The sequence below is a fragment of the Neofelis nebulosa genome, chromosome 7 (assembly GCF_028018385.1).
Source record: "Neofelis nebulosa isolate mNeoNeb1 chromosome 7, mNeoNeb1.pri, whole genome shotgun sequence".
Taxonomy (NCBI): domain Eukaryota; kingdom Metazoa; phylum Chordata; class Mammalia; order Carnivora; family Felidae; genus Neofelis; species Neofelis nebulosa.
This window is the reverse complement of record NC_080788.1, coordinates 15,373,908-15,391,153: the sequence shown is the minus strand read 5'-3', so window position 1 is coordinate 15,391,153 and position 17,246 is coordinate 15,373,908. Positions and strand designations below refer to the sequence as shown.

Genomic DNA, 17,246 nt, shown 5'->3' with positions numbered 1-17,246 from the left:
CCCCGCCTGCCGCCGCTTCGTGCACATCCAGGGAGTGCAGCTCCGCGCGCCCGGCACCCCGGACTTTCCCGGGGCGCTGGCGGAATTCCGCCGCACGTAAGTGGGGGGCGGGGGCTGGGGGGGGCAGGCACTTTTCCGCAGCTGCTGCCAACTCCAGGCCCCCGTCCCTGCACGCCGGCCGGATGCGAACCCAGGCGTCTCCGCGGAACCAGCCCCGGACATCGCCCGCTAACTTTGAGCCCCAGCCCCTCGCGGCCCAGAGAGAGAACTAACGCTGCAAGGCCGAGGCAGGGCGACCGCGAGCCGAGCGAACGGGCTACGATCCTCCCCCCCCCCCCCCCCCCCCGCCTCCCACCACCACCCCCAGCTCAGTCTTTCCCCCAGGTTTGTTTGAAAGTGGCGAGAAGCAGCGATCGCCCCTCTCTCTCTCCTCGGACTATTGTTGCATTTCGCGTCTAACTGGGTTCTCTCACACCCCCGAGCGCCAAGAGGAGGAGGGGGAGCGGGTTGGGAAAAGAAATAAAGCGAGCTCAGATCAGATGGAGGAGAAAAAAAAAAAAAAAGAAAAAAAGAAACCAGCAAGGAAAAAGAGACACTTAAAGGGAAAGAGTCGCCATGTTTAGCAGCTTTTTTAAAGATCTCGTCAATTTCACACAGAACGCACTCGCTGGGTCCCAGCCCTCGTCTTTTGTCCAGTTCAGTTGCAGCAAAGATCTTTTGTTCTAACTCAGCGTGAAAAGAAAAACTTTCTTTAAATGCAATAAACTTAAACCAAACTCAAGACTCTAAACAGATCCTCCTCCGGCCACTCTAAACATATACAAGGGGTTTTGTTTTAACCCGTTTGAAAAATTTTGGGTCCTGTTTTTCTGCCTCGCAGACCCCCAAGCTCCTTGCTGAAACTTAGAGTGAGAGAGAGATTTCCAATGACTAGAACACATGCTTAAAGCATAATAAAACAGGGACTGGCTTTTGCTTTGAAAATCATAAATTATAATTTAATGCCAATAATAATTTACAACAAATGGCTGTTTACAATAAACTAACACAAAACAAACAAGGAAAAGGGCCTGTGTTTTACTTATTAGAGAAACTTCACACACTCACATGGATAGCACTTGCAAGAGGAGAAAATAAACAGCAACCGACAAACCTGGAGCTAAAATGGTCAGCGATATTCTGCCCTAAGGACGTACTTGTATTTCTGGATGTATATATCTACAGAAAGAAGCTGAGGGTCAGCTGGAGATCTCTGCTCAAATGCACACATCAGACAGATTTTTCTGGTCTACATGTATTGACTGGAACTGAGTATCAAAGTTTAATACACTTTACAAAATGATCCCTTTTCTTCCACCTGCCCTACCCACCGCTTTTAAAATTGAACCACAACATGGGGAAGTATGGTGGGGGGTGGTGCTGGAAAGCCTCAATAAGAACAAAATTGCAAGCTCCCACACACTGAGCTTCCTCCAAACCAGGAAAAGAGAAAGAGGAAAAAATAAAAAACCTCCAAAACAAAATAGTCACTACTTCCAAATCAGCACACCCTGTAAAGTTTCCTTCCTTCTTTCTTTCTCTTCTTTTTCTTAATTTGGCTTCTAAGGACAAAGGATCCCAAGAGCAGTACAGATTGTATCTACACAATCCAAAATGTCAAAATGTCGATGTGTTTTTATGTACATAACTCCAGTGGAAAAGACTCCCTTGACCTGTGGTCATGCTCTCACAGAATGAACGTAAAGAGGGGGAGGGGAAAGACAGGCTAGCGGCAAGTTATCATATATACACTAACAACAGACCCTTCAGCACTATAAGCTATATCACTGAATTTGAAATCCTCTCAACAACCAAGCTAGATGAGAACCACAGAGTATTTTTAAAAAATCACACCTACTTAAGGAAAAACTCACTGCAAACAACTGCCCTCTATTTACAATGCTGTGATTAGCTTGCTAGAACTGTCTTTTGCTGAACTGTCAGAAATGTACAAAACAGTATTTTTTTCTGATCATAAAATAGATACTGATCTCAAGATTTCTAATACTTTCCACAATACCTTCCCTAAGCAGGCACTTAAGTGTGACAAATATAAGGGCCTTTTTTTTTTTCCTGGAAAATCCATTTTTAATTAAAAGGAGGATTAGGTGAATGGGGTGGTTTACTATATCAGTATGGCACTTCCTAAACCATAGATAAACCATTAACTTCAGCTTCTCCCCCCCCACACACACCCAAATTAAACAGGCAAATAAATACACTAGTCCACCTTTGAACAAACTGAGGGGAGTAAACACATGAAAGCCCCCAGCCCGGCTCAGCGAGAGCTCACAGGGGCTCTTCTCGATGGAAAGACAGTGAGTGGGGACAGCCAAACAGATTTCAGATATCAAATAATATTTTAATTTCTGAATACTTTCAATTTTCCTTGGAATATAACACACAAAGACTCGACCAAACAGTTCAGTTATTATAACTTTTACAGTATACAGAAATGTTGCACTTAAAAAAAAAAACCTTCAGTTTTTTTTTTAAAACACAAACTGTAAACTCTAAGATACTGAATCAATCACGTTACCTATAAGTGCCAACAGTGTTATTTTGTCATGCTGATTTCAATGGTATTTTTTAAAAAGGGAAAATATCAACAATTATAATACAAAGGGTTTGCAAATATACAAACAGATATAGGATTTTCATAACAATTCAAGAACTAAGCGGGACCCAATTCAAATTACAAAAGTTCACTTTTTATTCAAAACCTCAGCACGTGTCTTGGACACATTCCTTGGCTGCCAATAAATTCCACAGTTCATTCTCTTTCTTAAAATATTTTTAAAAAGCTAGGTTTGTCATGGTGTCTTTTTTTGAGGGGGGGGCAGGGTAGGGGAAGTTAAGTGTTGTGTGTGGTTCCTCCAGTTCTCAAATTAAAGAGTGCTCAACTTCACCTAAAATTTTTGGTCACCACTTGTAAGTGCGTTTCCATCACCTTTGAGTTGCCTTTTAAAGTTTTATGTCTTCCTATGGTATTTTCATGGACTCAGTTTTAATTCTTGCAGAACATATAGTTTAAGGATACACAGTTTTTAAGAAGCCAAGATTATATCAAAACTTATTATAGAACCACAGAATAAACTGGTTTGGAACCAGAAAAGTACAAAAAAGAACAGCTAGAGGTACATAGACACAGGACAATTAATAATTTGGAAAAAAAAAAAAAGACTTACTTTCTCCATTCTGCTAATTTTCTCCCAATCTCCTTAAATGCACTTTTAGCAATATTTTTCAAAAATTTACCAAAAAAAGAAAAAGACTAATTTCCTTTTTATACAAAAATGATAAGTAGCAAGTTGTTCTGACCGACACAGGAGTTTTTTTTTTTTTAATGCATTCTGTAAAAGTTCATTTGACAGTCTTTTTTTTTTTTTTTTGAAATTCACAGTCCATTAAATTCTTCCCCTCTCTTCTTTTAGCAAACTTGTAACATCCTTTTATATCCTTTCTTAACAGAAGGAATTTAAGCAAACAAACCAGTCTTTTGCCTTTTCTTTCTCTCTGTTTCACTCCCCCTTCTTATTTTGATTTCTTATTTATTGAATTGCCATATACGGCCAGTTAAAACTGCTGCCGGACAGTAACATATCCCGGATGAGGGTTTCGATGGGGGTTTTACCTACCAAACGGACGAAAAACAATTGCTCTATGACTGAGGAGGAGACCGTGCGGAGGGAAGGGAGGCGAAGCAAAAGCTTTCCGAATCGCGTTGGTTGGTTGGGGTACTGGCTCCTAACGTACTCTTCCAAAGCACACTGGGACTTTTCCTGCAAGCTTTCCACATGGGCTACATCAGAGAGACCACAGGCATCTGGAAGAAAGTTTAAAACAAAAAAAAAAAAAAAAGAAGAAGAAGGAGAAGGAGAAGAAGAAGAAGGATTCAGTCATCAGATTAAGAGGTTTGAAATGGGTCACATGAGGTGTGTGTGCAGTGCTTTGTCAAACTGCCCCAACCGGAGTTGGAGCAAATGCCAGTATACTGAAAACTTGGATGGAGGGGAGGGGGGGGGGTTGGAGAGCACGAGATGGTCCTGGGGGTATTTGCTTTAAAGTAAAACACAGCTCAGTGCACCGCAGGCTTTCACGCCACCAGAACTCAGGCTTGGTCCCTGGGAGGCCCAAGCAAAGTGCACTGGGTGAATCTGGCTCAAGTCAGTTGACGGACAGACAAACAGATGAAACCAAAACAGCCAGTGCTCCTCCCCCTCCTCCTCTGTAAATAAGAGTTTGGCTTATAATTATATATTGGGGGGGGGGTGGTGGGAGAGGAGGGCCACAACCTGGCCCAGCCTCTAGTAATGGCGTCCACGACCCAGCCTCAGATTCTCCCCAAAGAGGGCGACTCATTTTTCTCCAGTCTTTGAAACTGATTTAAGTGGCCCTTTAAAACTGATCTTGTCAGTTTAGCCCTATTGAAGGGCAGCCATGCAAACTGTGATCTCTCTGTTCATTTGAGCTGTTTCTTTTCCCCCCTTTTCTTCTCTCTCCTTTTTTCTCCTACCCCCATTTATTTATTTATTTATTTATTTATTTATTTATTTTAAAACCCACTTCCCTCCCAGAAGAAACCCCTCCCTGTTATCTTCAGGAAAACACTTTTCTCTTTGGGGTATGTGGAAATACAGTAAGTGTCTTTGAAATGAGAGGCTTCTCAGTGAAGGCGGCGCAGGTTGTGACCTGACCTTTTTGGGCGCCCCAGACAAGACTTGGGGCTAACACATGCATACTGTGAATCCTTAAAACAGATACTTGAAAACAGCCGCCACTACCTCCAGCCCCCAGAACCAGAAGACACATGTAATTTTCTCATGTGTGTATCCAGGGACTCTGCATGTAAAGAATGCATAGGTGTCTGTGGTCAGGAATTAAAAGATCTGTCTGCATTGGACTCCCTCCCTTTGCATGGGTACACTGTGTGTCTCCCTACGAATCAGATAAGAGGGACCTTTATCTCTTTGTGAGGCGATCTGCATTCTCCACACAGGCCTCTGCATTTTGCAAATAGTAATAAATTAAACTCTTACGACAGTATCAGGCATTTCTTTCCTTGAAGAGACCAAGGGTAAGGCTAAGAGCTAACAATGATATGGAGAAATTAACAACACCCCCCCCCCCCACGTCTGGGATCCTTGGCTGGGTGGAGGGTTGTGGGCTGGGGGTGAAGGGGGCTATGGGGTTAGGGGAATATCCTGCCTGTACATTTGCATCAGGCAAATGTTCTAGTTATGACAGTTCCCCTGAGAAAAATACTCCAGATCCAAGCCTCTCTATACAGCTCTTCCTTGCCCAGACACTGCCCTTTAATTGATTACCTAAGGACTTTCAAAGGCAGAATTTGGGGTGGCTGTGGGGGGAGGTTATGTGTTAAAAAAAAACAAAAACAAACCAGCAGCGTATAACAGACAGTGGGTTAAGGACTCAGAACCTACAATCGATTGAGCTAATGACTTGGGTCCCCAGATTTCCTTCAAACAATAAGGAAGAGACTGTGAATCTTTTTGTCTGCCACGAGAACTATCCAGCTCTCCGAGTGTCCTCGTTACAAGCTGTAAAAAACTGCAGTTCCTAGGTTCCAAGCACCACAAACGTCCAAATGTTTGTAATTCTTAATTGGGAACCTCTTTCCCCCCCTCTCAGCCATGACAAAGGGATCAGCTGACAACTTAGAAAGAGAACGGAGAGGGGGTGATTTCCACCCACCTGGGATGTGCTGAACTCAGCCTGGAGGCAGCCAAAAGGCTCAGGTGTGGCCCAAAGTGGAAAGCCAGACACCTTCAGAAATCATTTGGCCTCAAGAGTTAATTAATATTAGATCTATTACTCACACAGGTTAAACTACATACAAACTAATTAGATTTCATAACGCAGTCAATGATGGTTTTATATCTCTGGCAACATTCATACCCAGCCCAAGTTGGCATACATTTTGGGTTGTCTGAAAATTGTCTGAAGTGTTTGCCTGGGCAGATCAAGCTAGAGGCCAGAGTCTTCAACCCCTTGCAGACATCCTGGACAGTTATGATGCCCCCTTTCTTCCTCTTGCCCCCTTCCTGACAGCCTTCCTCCTCTCCTGGCACTCTGCATTGTTTTAATAAGAATATGATTTTGAAAACTGCTGCCCTCAGGTTGGGTTTGCCTGGAGCTCCAGCTCCCACTGAGTTAGCAGGCAAACTTTTCCCCTGCAGGGGCAAACTTTTCCCCTGCAGAGATGATGCCAGGGCAGCTGCAGGGCCCAGAGGCATCTCCTGGAGACTCAGTCAGGGTGACAGAGAGAGCGCCCTGGGGCAGAGGAGGCTGCACAGGACCAGCCAGCCCAGGAGGCCTGGGCCAAGGGAGGGCACAGGAACACGCATCAGTCTGGCAGGCTTGAGAGGCTTCCCCGTGGCCCATTTTGAGAGCATGTGCCCTAAGGGACCTTCCCGAAGCCCCAGCCTTCCTCTCTTGTCCCCAGGACAGGCCTGGCGAGGCCCAGCAGCTCTACAAAGTCCCCACTCCAGGTTGCCCTCAACAGGCTGGCCTTTCCAGGGGGAGGCTGGGCTCACTCTGGGGACTCCCAAGTTCTCTGGGCCCTAACTCGGAGCTAGGAGTCCTTGGGCATGAGAGGGCAGGGCTCCTTCCTACCTGAGGTGAACAGGACTATGGCCTTGAGACAGCTGTACTCGGCGGAGTCGACGTGCAGCGCTTTGAGCTTCTCCACTTGCTCTTGGAAGATCCGTATGTGGTCCATAAAGGCGACCACTCGGTCGGCGGACATGGGTGAGGCGTGTAGGCCAGCGGCGGCCAGGAGCGGGGCGACGTGGAGAGGCATGGAGCACTGTGCCGCGTTCAGCACGAACAGCTCGCTCCAGGTGAGGCGAAGCAGGGCCACCTGGTCGGTGATCTGCAGGTCAGGGAAGAAGGGGATGTTCCGGGCCCACTCGACGGCGCTGAAGAGCATCCGCGCGGCCAGTTCGCAAATGTTCTCGATGCCCATGATGTTGTTGGGCTGCATGCACTGGCTGCCGAAGCGCGACGTGGGGTAGGGCTCGGCGCGCAGCAGCAGAGAAATATATCCGGACAGGTACGAGTGGCAGTTGAGAGGGTCCCCGTTGGTCAGCGCAAACTGCCCGTGGGTTGGCTGGGTGGGCGGCATCCTGCCCCTCTGCACCGCTGCGGGGAGGAAAGGAGACACCCCGCCGTTAATGACCAGCTTCGTCGGTCGCCCAGTTCCCCCGGCAGGGTCTGCCCCAGCCCGACCCCCGCCTGACCCAGAGCCCGCACCGCGCCAACAGGCAGGCCTGCCCCTCTCGCCAGCGCGCCAGGGCCACAGACCTGGAAGTCGCCGGGAGCCCGGCAGCACTCCACTCAAGCCACCACCCAGGCAAGCTCTGGCGGCCAGAGCGGCACACTTGCCTCCGAGGCCCGCTCGGGGCTGGGCCGCCGAGGACCCAGAATTGGCCGCTTTGCCTCGGGGTCCCCGGCACTGTGGGCGGGATGGAGCATTCTGGGGGCATCTTTCTTCTTTACTGCTAAACAGCTGATATTTCTTATTGATTGGAGGAGAGGGAGCGGGAGGGGCGAGTCTGGGGGGGAGGGTGAGACGCTTTTGCAAAAGACACAAGGGTTCACCCCAGACGGCCTGCGGCCACCGTGCCACGACTCTCCCCCCAACCCGGCAGCCCCAGCCCCAGCCCGGCGGGGAGCCCCCCGGTGAGAGAAGAGCAGAGAGCCGAGGTCTGGCGGCAGCCTGATCAGTGTGCTCGAAGAAAGAGAGACGGAGGGAGAGGGCGGAGAGAGAGGCCGGCCGAGGCGAGAGGAAGCCGGGGAGAGGCGGGGAACAGGCGGCCGGCGCCGGCGCAGCCCGGGTAGGGCCCGAGACGGCCGGGGAAAGCTGGCGAGGCTCGGGCTCGGGCTGTTATCTGACGCCGGACCGGGAGAGTCGCTCTCGCAGAAACACAAAGAAAGCCCGGCGTTCGCTCGCCCAAGCCCGGAGCCCGCGCCCGGCGCCGAGCGCGCCATTGGCCGAGCACAGCTCGCGGCGCTCGGCGAATTTCATATCACAAAGACCCAACTCGCGCAGAGCGAAAGCAGCCGCCGAGGGCCCCTCGCCCACCCGTCCCTACTCCTATCGCGCTCTCCTCCTTTCAAAAGTGAAAGGAAAAAAGAAAACAGAGGTATTTTTTTTTTTTTTTTTAGCAGAATGTTAATCCACGGAGGGTCACATGAGCGCTGCCCGGGCGGCAGCGTTAATACGGCGAAGTGCATAAAATTGCCATTTGTAATTTGAACCTCCTGTACAAAAGTACAATCTCAGGTTGGTTTTTTTTTTTTTTGAGAGGGTGGGGGCTGGGGAAAGGGGTGGGGAGGAGGGACATATGTTGAACATGCAGGAAAAACAAGGGGGAGAGAGGGAGAAATCGAGAGGAAAGACGGAGAAGTAAACCAGGCTTTTAAAACAACAACAGACAACACCCCATCCCTCGCAGAAAGGCGAACTCGAATGAACTCGCAATCAATGCAAAGAAAATGAAACAGCCCGAAGAGAAAGTAGAGGAGGAAATCAGTCGGCCAAAGCATGCGGATTTGGGGGGTCTGGGTTCCAGTGCAGAACTTGCTTCTAGTATAAAACCCCTTTCAGCTGCAATACGAAGAGAAGAGCTTGGGGCTTCTGCGTCCTTACCCAGAGCAGGCTAGCCAAACGCACCCAGGGCCCCGGGACCCCAGGCGAGGGTGGGGGGGAGAAATGAGAGGCCGATACCTTCCCGTCTCATGCCCACTTTGAGGCACTTTTTGAGGCGGCAGTACTGGCACTGGTTGCGGTGGTGCTGGTCGATGGGACAGTTCCGGTTGGCGCGGCACGTGTAGCTCAGGTTCCTCCGCACGCTGCGCTTGAAGAAGCTCTTGCAGCCCTCGCACGTGAACTGGCCGTAGTGCTTGCCGCTCGACTTGTCCCCGCACACCACGCACTCGATGTGCTGCTGCTGCTGCTGTTTGTCGCCGCCGGGGCCGCCAGGGCCGCCCTGGCCACCGGCCGCCGTCTGGGCCGGCGTGCTGGCCGGGCCCCCTTGGCCCGGCGTCTGTGGCGTGTGCGGGGCGCCGGGCGGCGGGCCGGGCACAGGCGGCGCCTGCGAGGCCTGGCTGCCCTGCGAGCCGGGCACCTCGTCCTGGGGGTCGCGCCACGTGCTGACTACCATTGCCATATCTATGGGGGCCGCGTCCGGACTTCCTGCTCCCCTGGCTGCGGGCGGCGGCGGCTCCCGGGTCTCGGGCTCCGGCGCGCCGCCTTTTGTGTGTGCGAGGGTGCGAGAGGGCGCGGGAGGGCGCCCCGGGTGGCTCGGGGGCTGGTTGGTTGAGGTTGGTTAGTTTTTCCTTTTTTGTTTCTGCTTTTGCAAAGTTTTGTCGATTGCTTGTCTGGCCCGGTGTGTTTGTTTTGTTTGTTTCCCTCGGCTCAGCTTTGTTGGTTTCGGGGGGCTTTCGGCCCGGAGGGGAGGGGAAGGGGCCAGGGGAGAGAGAGTGGGAGCAGAACGTGGAGAGAGAGGGAGGGGAGGGAGAGCTGCAAGTCGATTGTCTGGCTTCAAGACAGAAGTAGGAGGCAAAAAAAAAAAAAAAAAAATCTCTCCAAAGATCTCGCTCGCTCTCACTCTCTCCCTCCCTCTCTCGTTCACTCTCTCGCTCTCAGAGCTGGTGTGCCGAGGAGTTGGAGTAGGAGGAGGAAGAGGAGGAGGAAGAGGAGGAGGAGGAGGAGGAGGAGAGGCGACTGTCCGGGGGCCAAGTCCAGGGCAGCCCACAGTCAGCCATTCAGGAAAGCCATCGAAATCAGGAGGACTGGGAGAGCGGAGGCGCCGGTCGCGGGCGCGCCCAGAGAGCCGGGCAGGCCGGGGCGGAGGCCGGCGGCCCGCGGAGTGGCCGGAGCGCTGCCCGGGTCCGGGGGAATCAGCATGAAAGTGGTCCGCGTCGGGCGCTGCGCGGCGTCGTCCTGGCGCTGGGCCGCCGCCGCCGCCGCCTGCCACGGGCGCCCGGCGCGCGCCTCGCTCGCTCTGGCCGCCGCCGCCCGCTTTCGCCGGATGGAGGCCGCTCGCCGCTCCCTGCGGGCCGCCCGGGCCGCCGCCGCCGCCGGAGCCGCCGCCGCCGCCGCCGAAGCCGCCGGGTCGGGCCCGGAGCCGCCGCGTCTAGCGCCGCCGCCGCCGCTGAAGCCGCTGCTGCCGCTGCTGCCGCCGCCGGAGCCGCTGCTGCTGCTGCTGCCGCCGCCGCCTCACACACATAGGGAAAGAGTCAACTCGCCGGCGGCGGGGGAGAAATGATAAAAGAGAGAGAGGAGGGCAGATCACCACCTAGAAGCACATCCTTCGTGCGCAGAGGGGGGAGAAAAAGACGGAGAGAAAGAATGAAAGAAGGGAAAAAAAGGCAGCACGGCACCCGGAGAAAGGAGGCAACTCGGGGAGAGGAGGAGGAGGAGAAGAAAACACACACGCGCGCACGCACACACACACCGCGGAGAGAAAAGAACAGAGAATCAAAGTGATCAAATATGCTAAAAAGGGGGGCGCGGGAGGGAATGCGATTTATAGGCGCCGGGGCTGGCAGAAGTGGCTTCTCCGCGATCAGCTCACTGAGCTCTCTATATAGTGAACTTTGACACGACTGCTGCAACTTAGCGCACGTTGCCATGGCGACGGCGCGCCTTATAAGGCAGCAGCCGGGGTTGGCCTGGCCAGGCGCGCGCGCGCCGCCCCCTCGTCGTCATTGGCCGGAGCGCGGCGGCCCCGCCATGGCGGCCGCGGGCTCAGCCCGGTCCTAGCGCGAGCGGCGTCGCGGCCGCGGCGCGGGGCGCGCGGGGGGCCAAGGGGGGCGGGGAGGGGGCGGCCGCGCCGCCACCACCGCCGGGCGGGGGATGGGCCCGGGCCGGCCCCGGGCACGCGGCCCCGAGCTCTCCGCACCCCGCACCGGAGGTTTCCGCCCCAGCGGGTAGAGGAGCGCGGCGCGCACACACAACGCCTCTTAAAGGCTCCGCGAGAGGCTTTGGATGGAATCGAGGACTTCGCCTCCCGCAACTTGGCGATGCCACGAAATCCGTCGCTCGCGCACCACCCGGGACTCCCGGCGCATCTTTGTGCCCACAGTGCCAGAGAAAGAGAAAAGTTCCCCGGTTTCTTTGCAGAGGGGTAGTGGGTGGGGGTCAGGATAGGTGCCGAGAATCGAGCTTGGAGGCATTTTGCAAACGAAACATTTGGTCAGATCCGGGTGACGGTAGACCCTTCTCTTAAGCAACTCTGATCACTTGCTTGGTTTTGTGGCTTGATAGACATTTCTTTTTTTTCCTTTTTAGAGGGAAAAAAGAAAGAAGCCATTTGGTATCTCTCTTTTCCTTGCAGGGTTAACATTTCACAGGTATGTGGCCTGACATTTTAATTGCTCAAATGAAACATCTCGGATGCTGAGAAGCACAAGTAGACTTCATCTCCTTGTCATGACGCAATTAAAATCAATTTTCCTCAACTTCATCCTCTCTCATTAGTTGTAGCTAACTCACAAGCCAACGTCCTGCCACACTACCCAGTCGTGGAGAGAGGTGAATAGACCGTTCTGTCCGCTGATGGACGAGCGGAGGCAGCCTCCCAGCCTCCTAGCCTCCCCTGTGCATACCCTCTGTACATACATGTAAGCGCACATGTGTCAGATGCATATTTGTCAATGTACACAGACAAAGACTTCAGCGCCTATGCTTCTAGGTCATGGAACAGTTGAGGACGAACTTCATTGTTCCTCAGGTTCCTTTTAGGCATCCATTGAGTCATTAAAACACGACCAGCGATTCTGCTCCAGATTGGAAATAATACCAAGCACAACTCACAGGAACCACACAGAAGCCACAGGCCACCTCAAGAGATTCACTGCAATAAGAACAACTTCATAGCCTATGCCAGTCTGCTTCAATGTGCTAAAATCATCAACATGGATGTGTCTCTGAACTCCAGGGCGTTTGGCTTTAAACGTCACACATCTAGAATTGGCCCCACGGAACACACTGTATTTCAGGGCAGGCACCTTTCGGTATGATCATGAGAAGTTCATTATGATTCTTCAACGTTTAGAAAACAAAATTTTGACAGCATCGCACACATTTTGCCCCAAGAAAAACTGTAAAGTTGGAAGCCAACCAGGTTTATGAACAGTTGAAATATTTTACATCAACCACGCTGAGTTTCAGGAAGCATGAACACATATGAAGAGTAAAGTGATGACCCCAGGAAAGCATCCTTGATAGTGCAAAAAATGGACGAGATGAAAGGTGTAAAAAAAACCAACCATAGACCACACATACGATTGACCTGTGCTGGTGTGTGCTCTTTGCATTCAATAAATACCCTTTACCTCCAGGCAGAATACAAGGTAGGTACTAACTGAAGATATAGGCAGACAGGGGCTAGTTTTTAGGAGAGGAGAAACCCTCTTTACACTTCCTTGCTGAAACCTTCTTAGTCCTCACCCTTTCTCCGCTGAAATCACGTATTTCACTAAAGCTGCAGGTGCTGGGATTATTTGAAAGTTGTAAAAAAAAAAAAACAAACAAACAACCAACTACAGTGGACACTGAACTATCATAAACCTGGTGTGCAATGAGATTGCCACAGGGAAGGCAGGCTGAGAATTTCAGGTTGATTAGAGACACAATATCACTTTCTCTTAAAGAGGACAGAAGGATGGAAAAGAAATCATTTCAAAGGTTTCCCCCCCCCCCCCTTTCAACTCCTATGATTCAAGGGATTGCCTAATGCTACAAATGTCAGTAGATTAGGGGCAATCTCAGCAGAGATGTGGTGGGGCTGGGATGAGACAGGAAATCTAATGGACATAGCCATCTCAATTTAATAGAAGAGAATAATTGATTGTAGGGAAATCTTAATCTTGCCTCTTGAGTGCAGACACTTCCATAGCAAGATCACCTTTTACAGACATGCAGTGGGAAATTTCTGAAAAGCAACAGCTTCCACAGGGCACTTAGAGATTTTTGGTGTTTGAAGTATGCTCTGCTCTGATGGACTTAGATTTAAAATGAAGAATTTCCCAACCTCCTACAAAACTGGAGCCTGCCACAGCACACGACCACAGGCTTCCCATGAAGTCAGACGTGTTTCACTCTGTATTTTAGATTCATTCAGTTATGGGGATGCTATTAGAAATTCAAAACAATAAATAAATGACCATATCAATTGTAGTTAATTTTACTGCATATAAGAAGAGAAAGGACTGCAGACTGAGAAAAAAATAAAAGGAGGGGAGAATATTTTCAAATGCCTTCTTCAGAGATGCTCATTTCCCTTGAATAAAACAGCTCTAAGACTAAAAGAGAAATATCAATATGTCGTTACTGTTCAAAAAAAAAAAAAATCCAGCCCAGTCTTTTATTGCAGATGTAAATTTATTTTAATGAGGGGAATGGCAAGCTTTAATTTGGCTGGAGAAAGTTGGAAAAACATTTGTTTTACTCTGGTGGAAAAAGAAAAAAGTAAAGCAAACCCACCCAGGAATATGATTTTCTTGCAGCAAGTGGCCTGACGGCTGTCATTCTCCCCAAATGAAATCACAATATGAATACAGACCCCAGCAAATGCCGAGTTTAACTCTGAACTCGGTAGAAACCAGTTCTGTCCACCAGGATTCATTGAATTCCTCCTTTCCCTCAATCTAGTTCGTGTGTGTTTTTTCTCTTCCACCACACTGGAGCTCCATGAATAGGGAAAGGGGTTTCCATTGTGTCCCTCTGAACTTCCAAGTCAATGCAATTTTTAACCACTGGCTTGTGGTACTTTGAAAATCACCAGGGGCTGTCAGAGTTGGGTCCTCTGAAAAATTTACAGTGCTAAATCAGAGCATATGCTGGGAGGGAAAAAAATTGCTTAACATTGGAGCAAGTACAGTATCTGTCTGCCCCCTAGTGTAAGAGTCCTCGCTGCCTAAAATTCAACTTTAAAAGAAAAGGAGCTCTTAAAGGGAAACGACTTGGAGCTCACGTAGGCATACGAGAATGAAACTTCTGTACATTTTAATCTGAATAATTCTTCAGGATTTAAAATTAATTGGCTCTAGCTTGGTTGGACCGGACTCGGATCTCGCCACCGCTGCGTTTCCCGAGTCACTGGCGGGGAGAGGTGATCTTCTTTTTTTTTTTTTTTTTTTTTTCCTCCCTGAACTGGGTTTATGTGCGTCCCCCTCACCCCCTCCTCTCTTTTTCTTTCTCTGTCTCTGTCGTCTCTCTCGCTGGCTTTTTAAAAATGAGGAACCGTTCCTTGAATGTTCTGGACAGAGCACAGAATTGCTTCTTAAGTCAGCCCGACGCGGTTGCAATAGACAGCCAAAAGGTAAACGTTTGCCTGAAATCCGCACGCCAGTTCCGCCACCCCGCCCGATGGTGAGTACCCTTCTCGTTGCGATTCTCCTCCTAGCTTTAACCGAGCGCTTGCCTCCCCGAGCCGCGGCCGAGGGCGCCGGGCAGTACTTTCCTCCCTCCCTGCCTGGCTGGCTGTCAGTTGCACAAGGTTGCAAAATGAAGCGCAGAGGCAAATCGAACAGTAAATGCTGATACGTAGAGCGAGCCTCGCAGCTCCTTTGCTAGAAAACCGAGTCGTCTGTTGCTTGGAAAAACACGCTTATAGGACTGGCTTTTTTAGTTTGCTCTCTGAAAGGAAAGGAGTTTGAGGAGACAGGACGAGGAGATGGGGAGGCACGGCAGTCTTTACGCTTCGGTTTAATCATATTTTGGCAGCTTTGCAATTGTATTTTCCCCCCCTCTTCCCCCCTCCACCACCTCCCCTATCACACACATGTAATAAAATATGGCAATGCATTGAATTGACTGTCCCCCCCCTCCCCAAACCCCTGAAACCACAGTCCTAGGCATTTCAGACACGTTAGCAAACCGATTTTTTGAAAAGCCCCAAGTCACCCCCAGCCCCACACAGCACAAGGAGAAAAGTGAGAAAGGAGAGAGAGAGAGAAAAAAAATACTGTAAGTAAACATACCAAAACCATATTTGCCTTGTTCAAGGTCCCAAACCGCTTGCATCTTCCTTCTAAACTGGAATAACTCTCCTTTAGTTTGGCGGGTGAAATAAACGCTTTGTTGGCCCCCTGAAAAGATGTGTCTTTGATAATTAAAGAGAATCTCCTCCTCGGTGTTTATCTAAGCGATTGTGCAAACTGATAAAAAGTAGGCACTAGCCTGCAGGGAAAAAGAGGAAAGGTGAAGGGAGAGACCTTCCACCTCAAGGAAGTGCTTCCCCATGTATTAGGCGTTCTCAGCCTTGGAAAGCCCTGCACACTAACTTTAGAGAGACGAGGTTTCAGGGAGCTTTGTACATAGCTGCTGAGGAATGCGAGCCTCGCCTTTAAGAAAAAAAACCCCAAACCGTAGGTAGGAGATGTCTGGAGTGATCCTTGTCTCTCATCTCATTCCTTAGAAGGAAGAGTGCGTTGTTACACCTTGTTTGGGGCTGGAAAGACGAGACTTTAAAAACACCCGTCCAATTGAAAAAAATCTCCCAACTTAATGAGTTTAGTCGGAGGCTGGAGCAAACGGCTCAGCCTCGGCGGAAAACCGCCAGCAACTATAGGCGATATTGCAAAGCAAGACGACCCGAGGCACAGCCAAATTCCACTGTTTGGGGTCGAGAGGGATGGAGGCTAATCCTAAAGCAAGTTGGAAAAAAACAGAGGTGGGAGAGGAGGGGGAAAAAGCAGCCTCCTAGCAGACTGGCAGACAGGCTCCCCTCACCCTGGATCAAAGATAGAACTTGAAGCAGGAGGGCAACATTTTTTCCTAGGAATCCGTTGGAATCCTCATTTTCTACTTTTAACTCATGTCCCCCCAAGTGATTTTTCCCACTCCCCTGCAGAGCCGTGCCCCCCTTTTCCAGTCCCCATTCTAGAACTTTCCTGAGGAGGAAACCTATTTCTTTTGGGGGGGAGGGGTTCCCAATTTCAAGCCTTCAAATAATGAATGCTTAATTAACCCCCTCCCTCCACCCACCCTCCCAAATGGAAAAAGGAAGCAGGAATACAGTAACTAGAGAAAATTGAGGAAAAACTATGCTGCCTCTTGCAGTTTAATACAGTTTTAACTAATGGATTTTTTTTTGTTTTGTTTTGTTTTAAGAGAAGAATAATGGGGAAACACGGATCTTTTATTTTAGGAAACTGTTATGGTAAGATGTATGTCAGACTTGACAAATGGAACTAACGCTCTTCGGCTGCTTCTTGTCCTTGTCTTAAACAGGAATTAAGTTAAACACAGTGCTGAATGTTAATTACATGTTTACTGGCTAATGAAAATTACAAATGGTTTTGCCACCTCAAACAATGATGAAAACTCTGAAGACACTGTAATTATATACTTTGAGGGAAATAACTCAGAATATTGATCATAAGAAGTGTAAATCTTTTTTTAACTATTCATTAATACCATAAATATGGGCTACAGAAGTTTTTCCTTGTGGTTTGTCTCATCAGTTATATCGAGTGGATGGATGGTGAGGTTTCTCTGGGGAGGTGGTGAACTCATTCTCTTGTAGAAGGAGGCCACTTGTGTAACTCAGGGGGTGCCCCCTCCCTTCCGCCCCCGCCCCCTTTAACCCCAGCAGAAGGTCGGGGGGGATAGTTGAACGCGAGGAGATGGGGGTGGGGGGGCTGGGCTCAGGGAAGGTGAAGGTGATCACTGCCCAGCCTCTCCTCTCCCCTGCCCTCTTCTCTTCATTTCTCCCTCCTCCCTTCCCTGCCAGGTCTGATCGATGACTGCCGTCCCCAGCCTGGGCGCCTGTCGGGTAACCTGGCATTCTGGTTCCTAATGGAGGACAACTCACCGCAACCCAGCCACGCTGCCCTGGCATCTTAAGTTCCTTCTTTCAGAGATGGCTAGGGCAGTTCATGGCAAGAGAAGGGGGAAAAAAAAAAGTTGAGTGTGGAAGGGGTTATTGGGCAAGGTGGCTCAGGCGGCGGAACCAGAACCGGTTTGGGAGCAGAGAAATGTTTTTTGTTTTGTTTTGTTTTAACTTTGGCCTGAGTTGTAACTCTGCACTCTGGAGCGTGACAGCCACTCCGATCTTGGGGGTCAAAGGTGAGGGCTGCACTAACCCTAAAAGGCTTGTCTGGCCTGGCCAGAAGGCCGAGCTCGGGAGAGGTGGGGGGTGGGTGGTGTGGCCAGCCATACTGCCTGACGC

General features: G+C 50.1%; 1 protein-coding gene across 3 annotated transcripts; it reads right to left on the bottom strand.

Moving 5' to 3' along the window:
- Nucleotides 1–970: 970 nt before the first annotated feature.
- NR2F2 (nuclear receptor subfamily 2 group F member 2) lies at nucleotides 971–15,839 on the bottom strand. 3 transcript variants are annotated; one of them, XM_058736709.1, is made up of 3 exons: nucleotides 15,055–15,839; nucleotides 6,676–7,203; nucleotides 971–3,865 (listed from the first exon to the last, which is right to left on the bottom strand). In XM_058736709.1, the coding sequence occupies exons 1-3, from the start codon at nucleotides 15,095–15,097 to the stop codon at nucleotides 3,591–3,593; spliced, it is 846 nt and encodes a 281-aa protein (XP_058592692.1). In that variant the 5' UTR covers nucleotides 15,098–15,839; the 3' UTR covers nucleotides 971–3,590. The 3 variants fall into 3 exon arrangements, with proteins under 3 accessions (XP_058592692.1, XP_058592691.1, XP_058592693.1); XM_058736708.1 differs by lacking the exon at nucleotides 15,055–15,839 and adding an exon at nucleotides 8,792–9,967; XM_058736710.1 differs by lacking the exon at nucleotides 15,055–15,839 and adding an exon at nucleotides 7,366–7,883.
- Between the last annotated feature and the right edge of the window lie 1,407 nt (nucleotides 15,840–17,246).

Excerpts from the sequence above, each read along its gene's own strand:
- NR2F2 (XM_058736708.1), bottom strand. The coding sequence starts at position 9,233 with ATGGCAATGGTAGTCAGCACGTGGCGCGACCCCCAGGACGAGGTGCCC. Across the intron at positions 7,204-8,791 it reads AGTGGGCATGAGACGGGAAG|CGGTGCAGAGGGGCAGGATG; the intron begins GTATCGGCCTCT and ends TCCTCCCCGCAG. Across the intron at positions 3,866-6,675 it reads CATAGTCCTGTTCACCTCAG|ATGCCTGTGGTCTCTCTGAT; the intron begins GTAGGAAGGAGC and ends ACTTTCTTCCAG.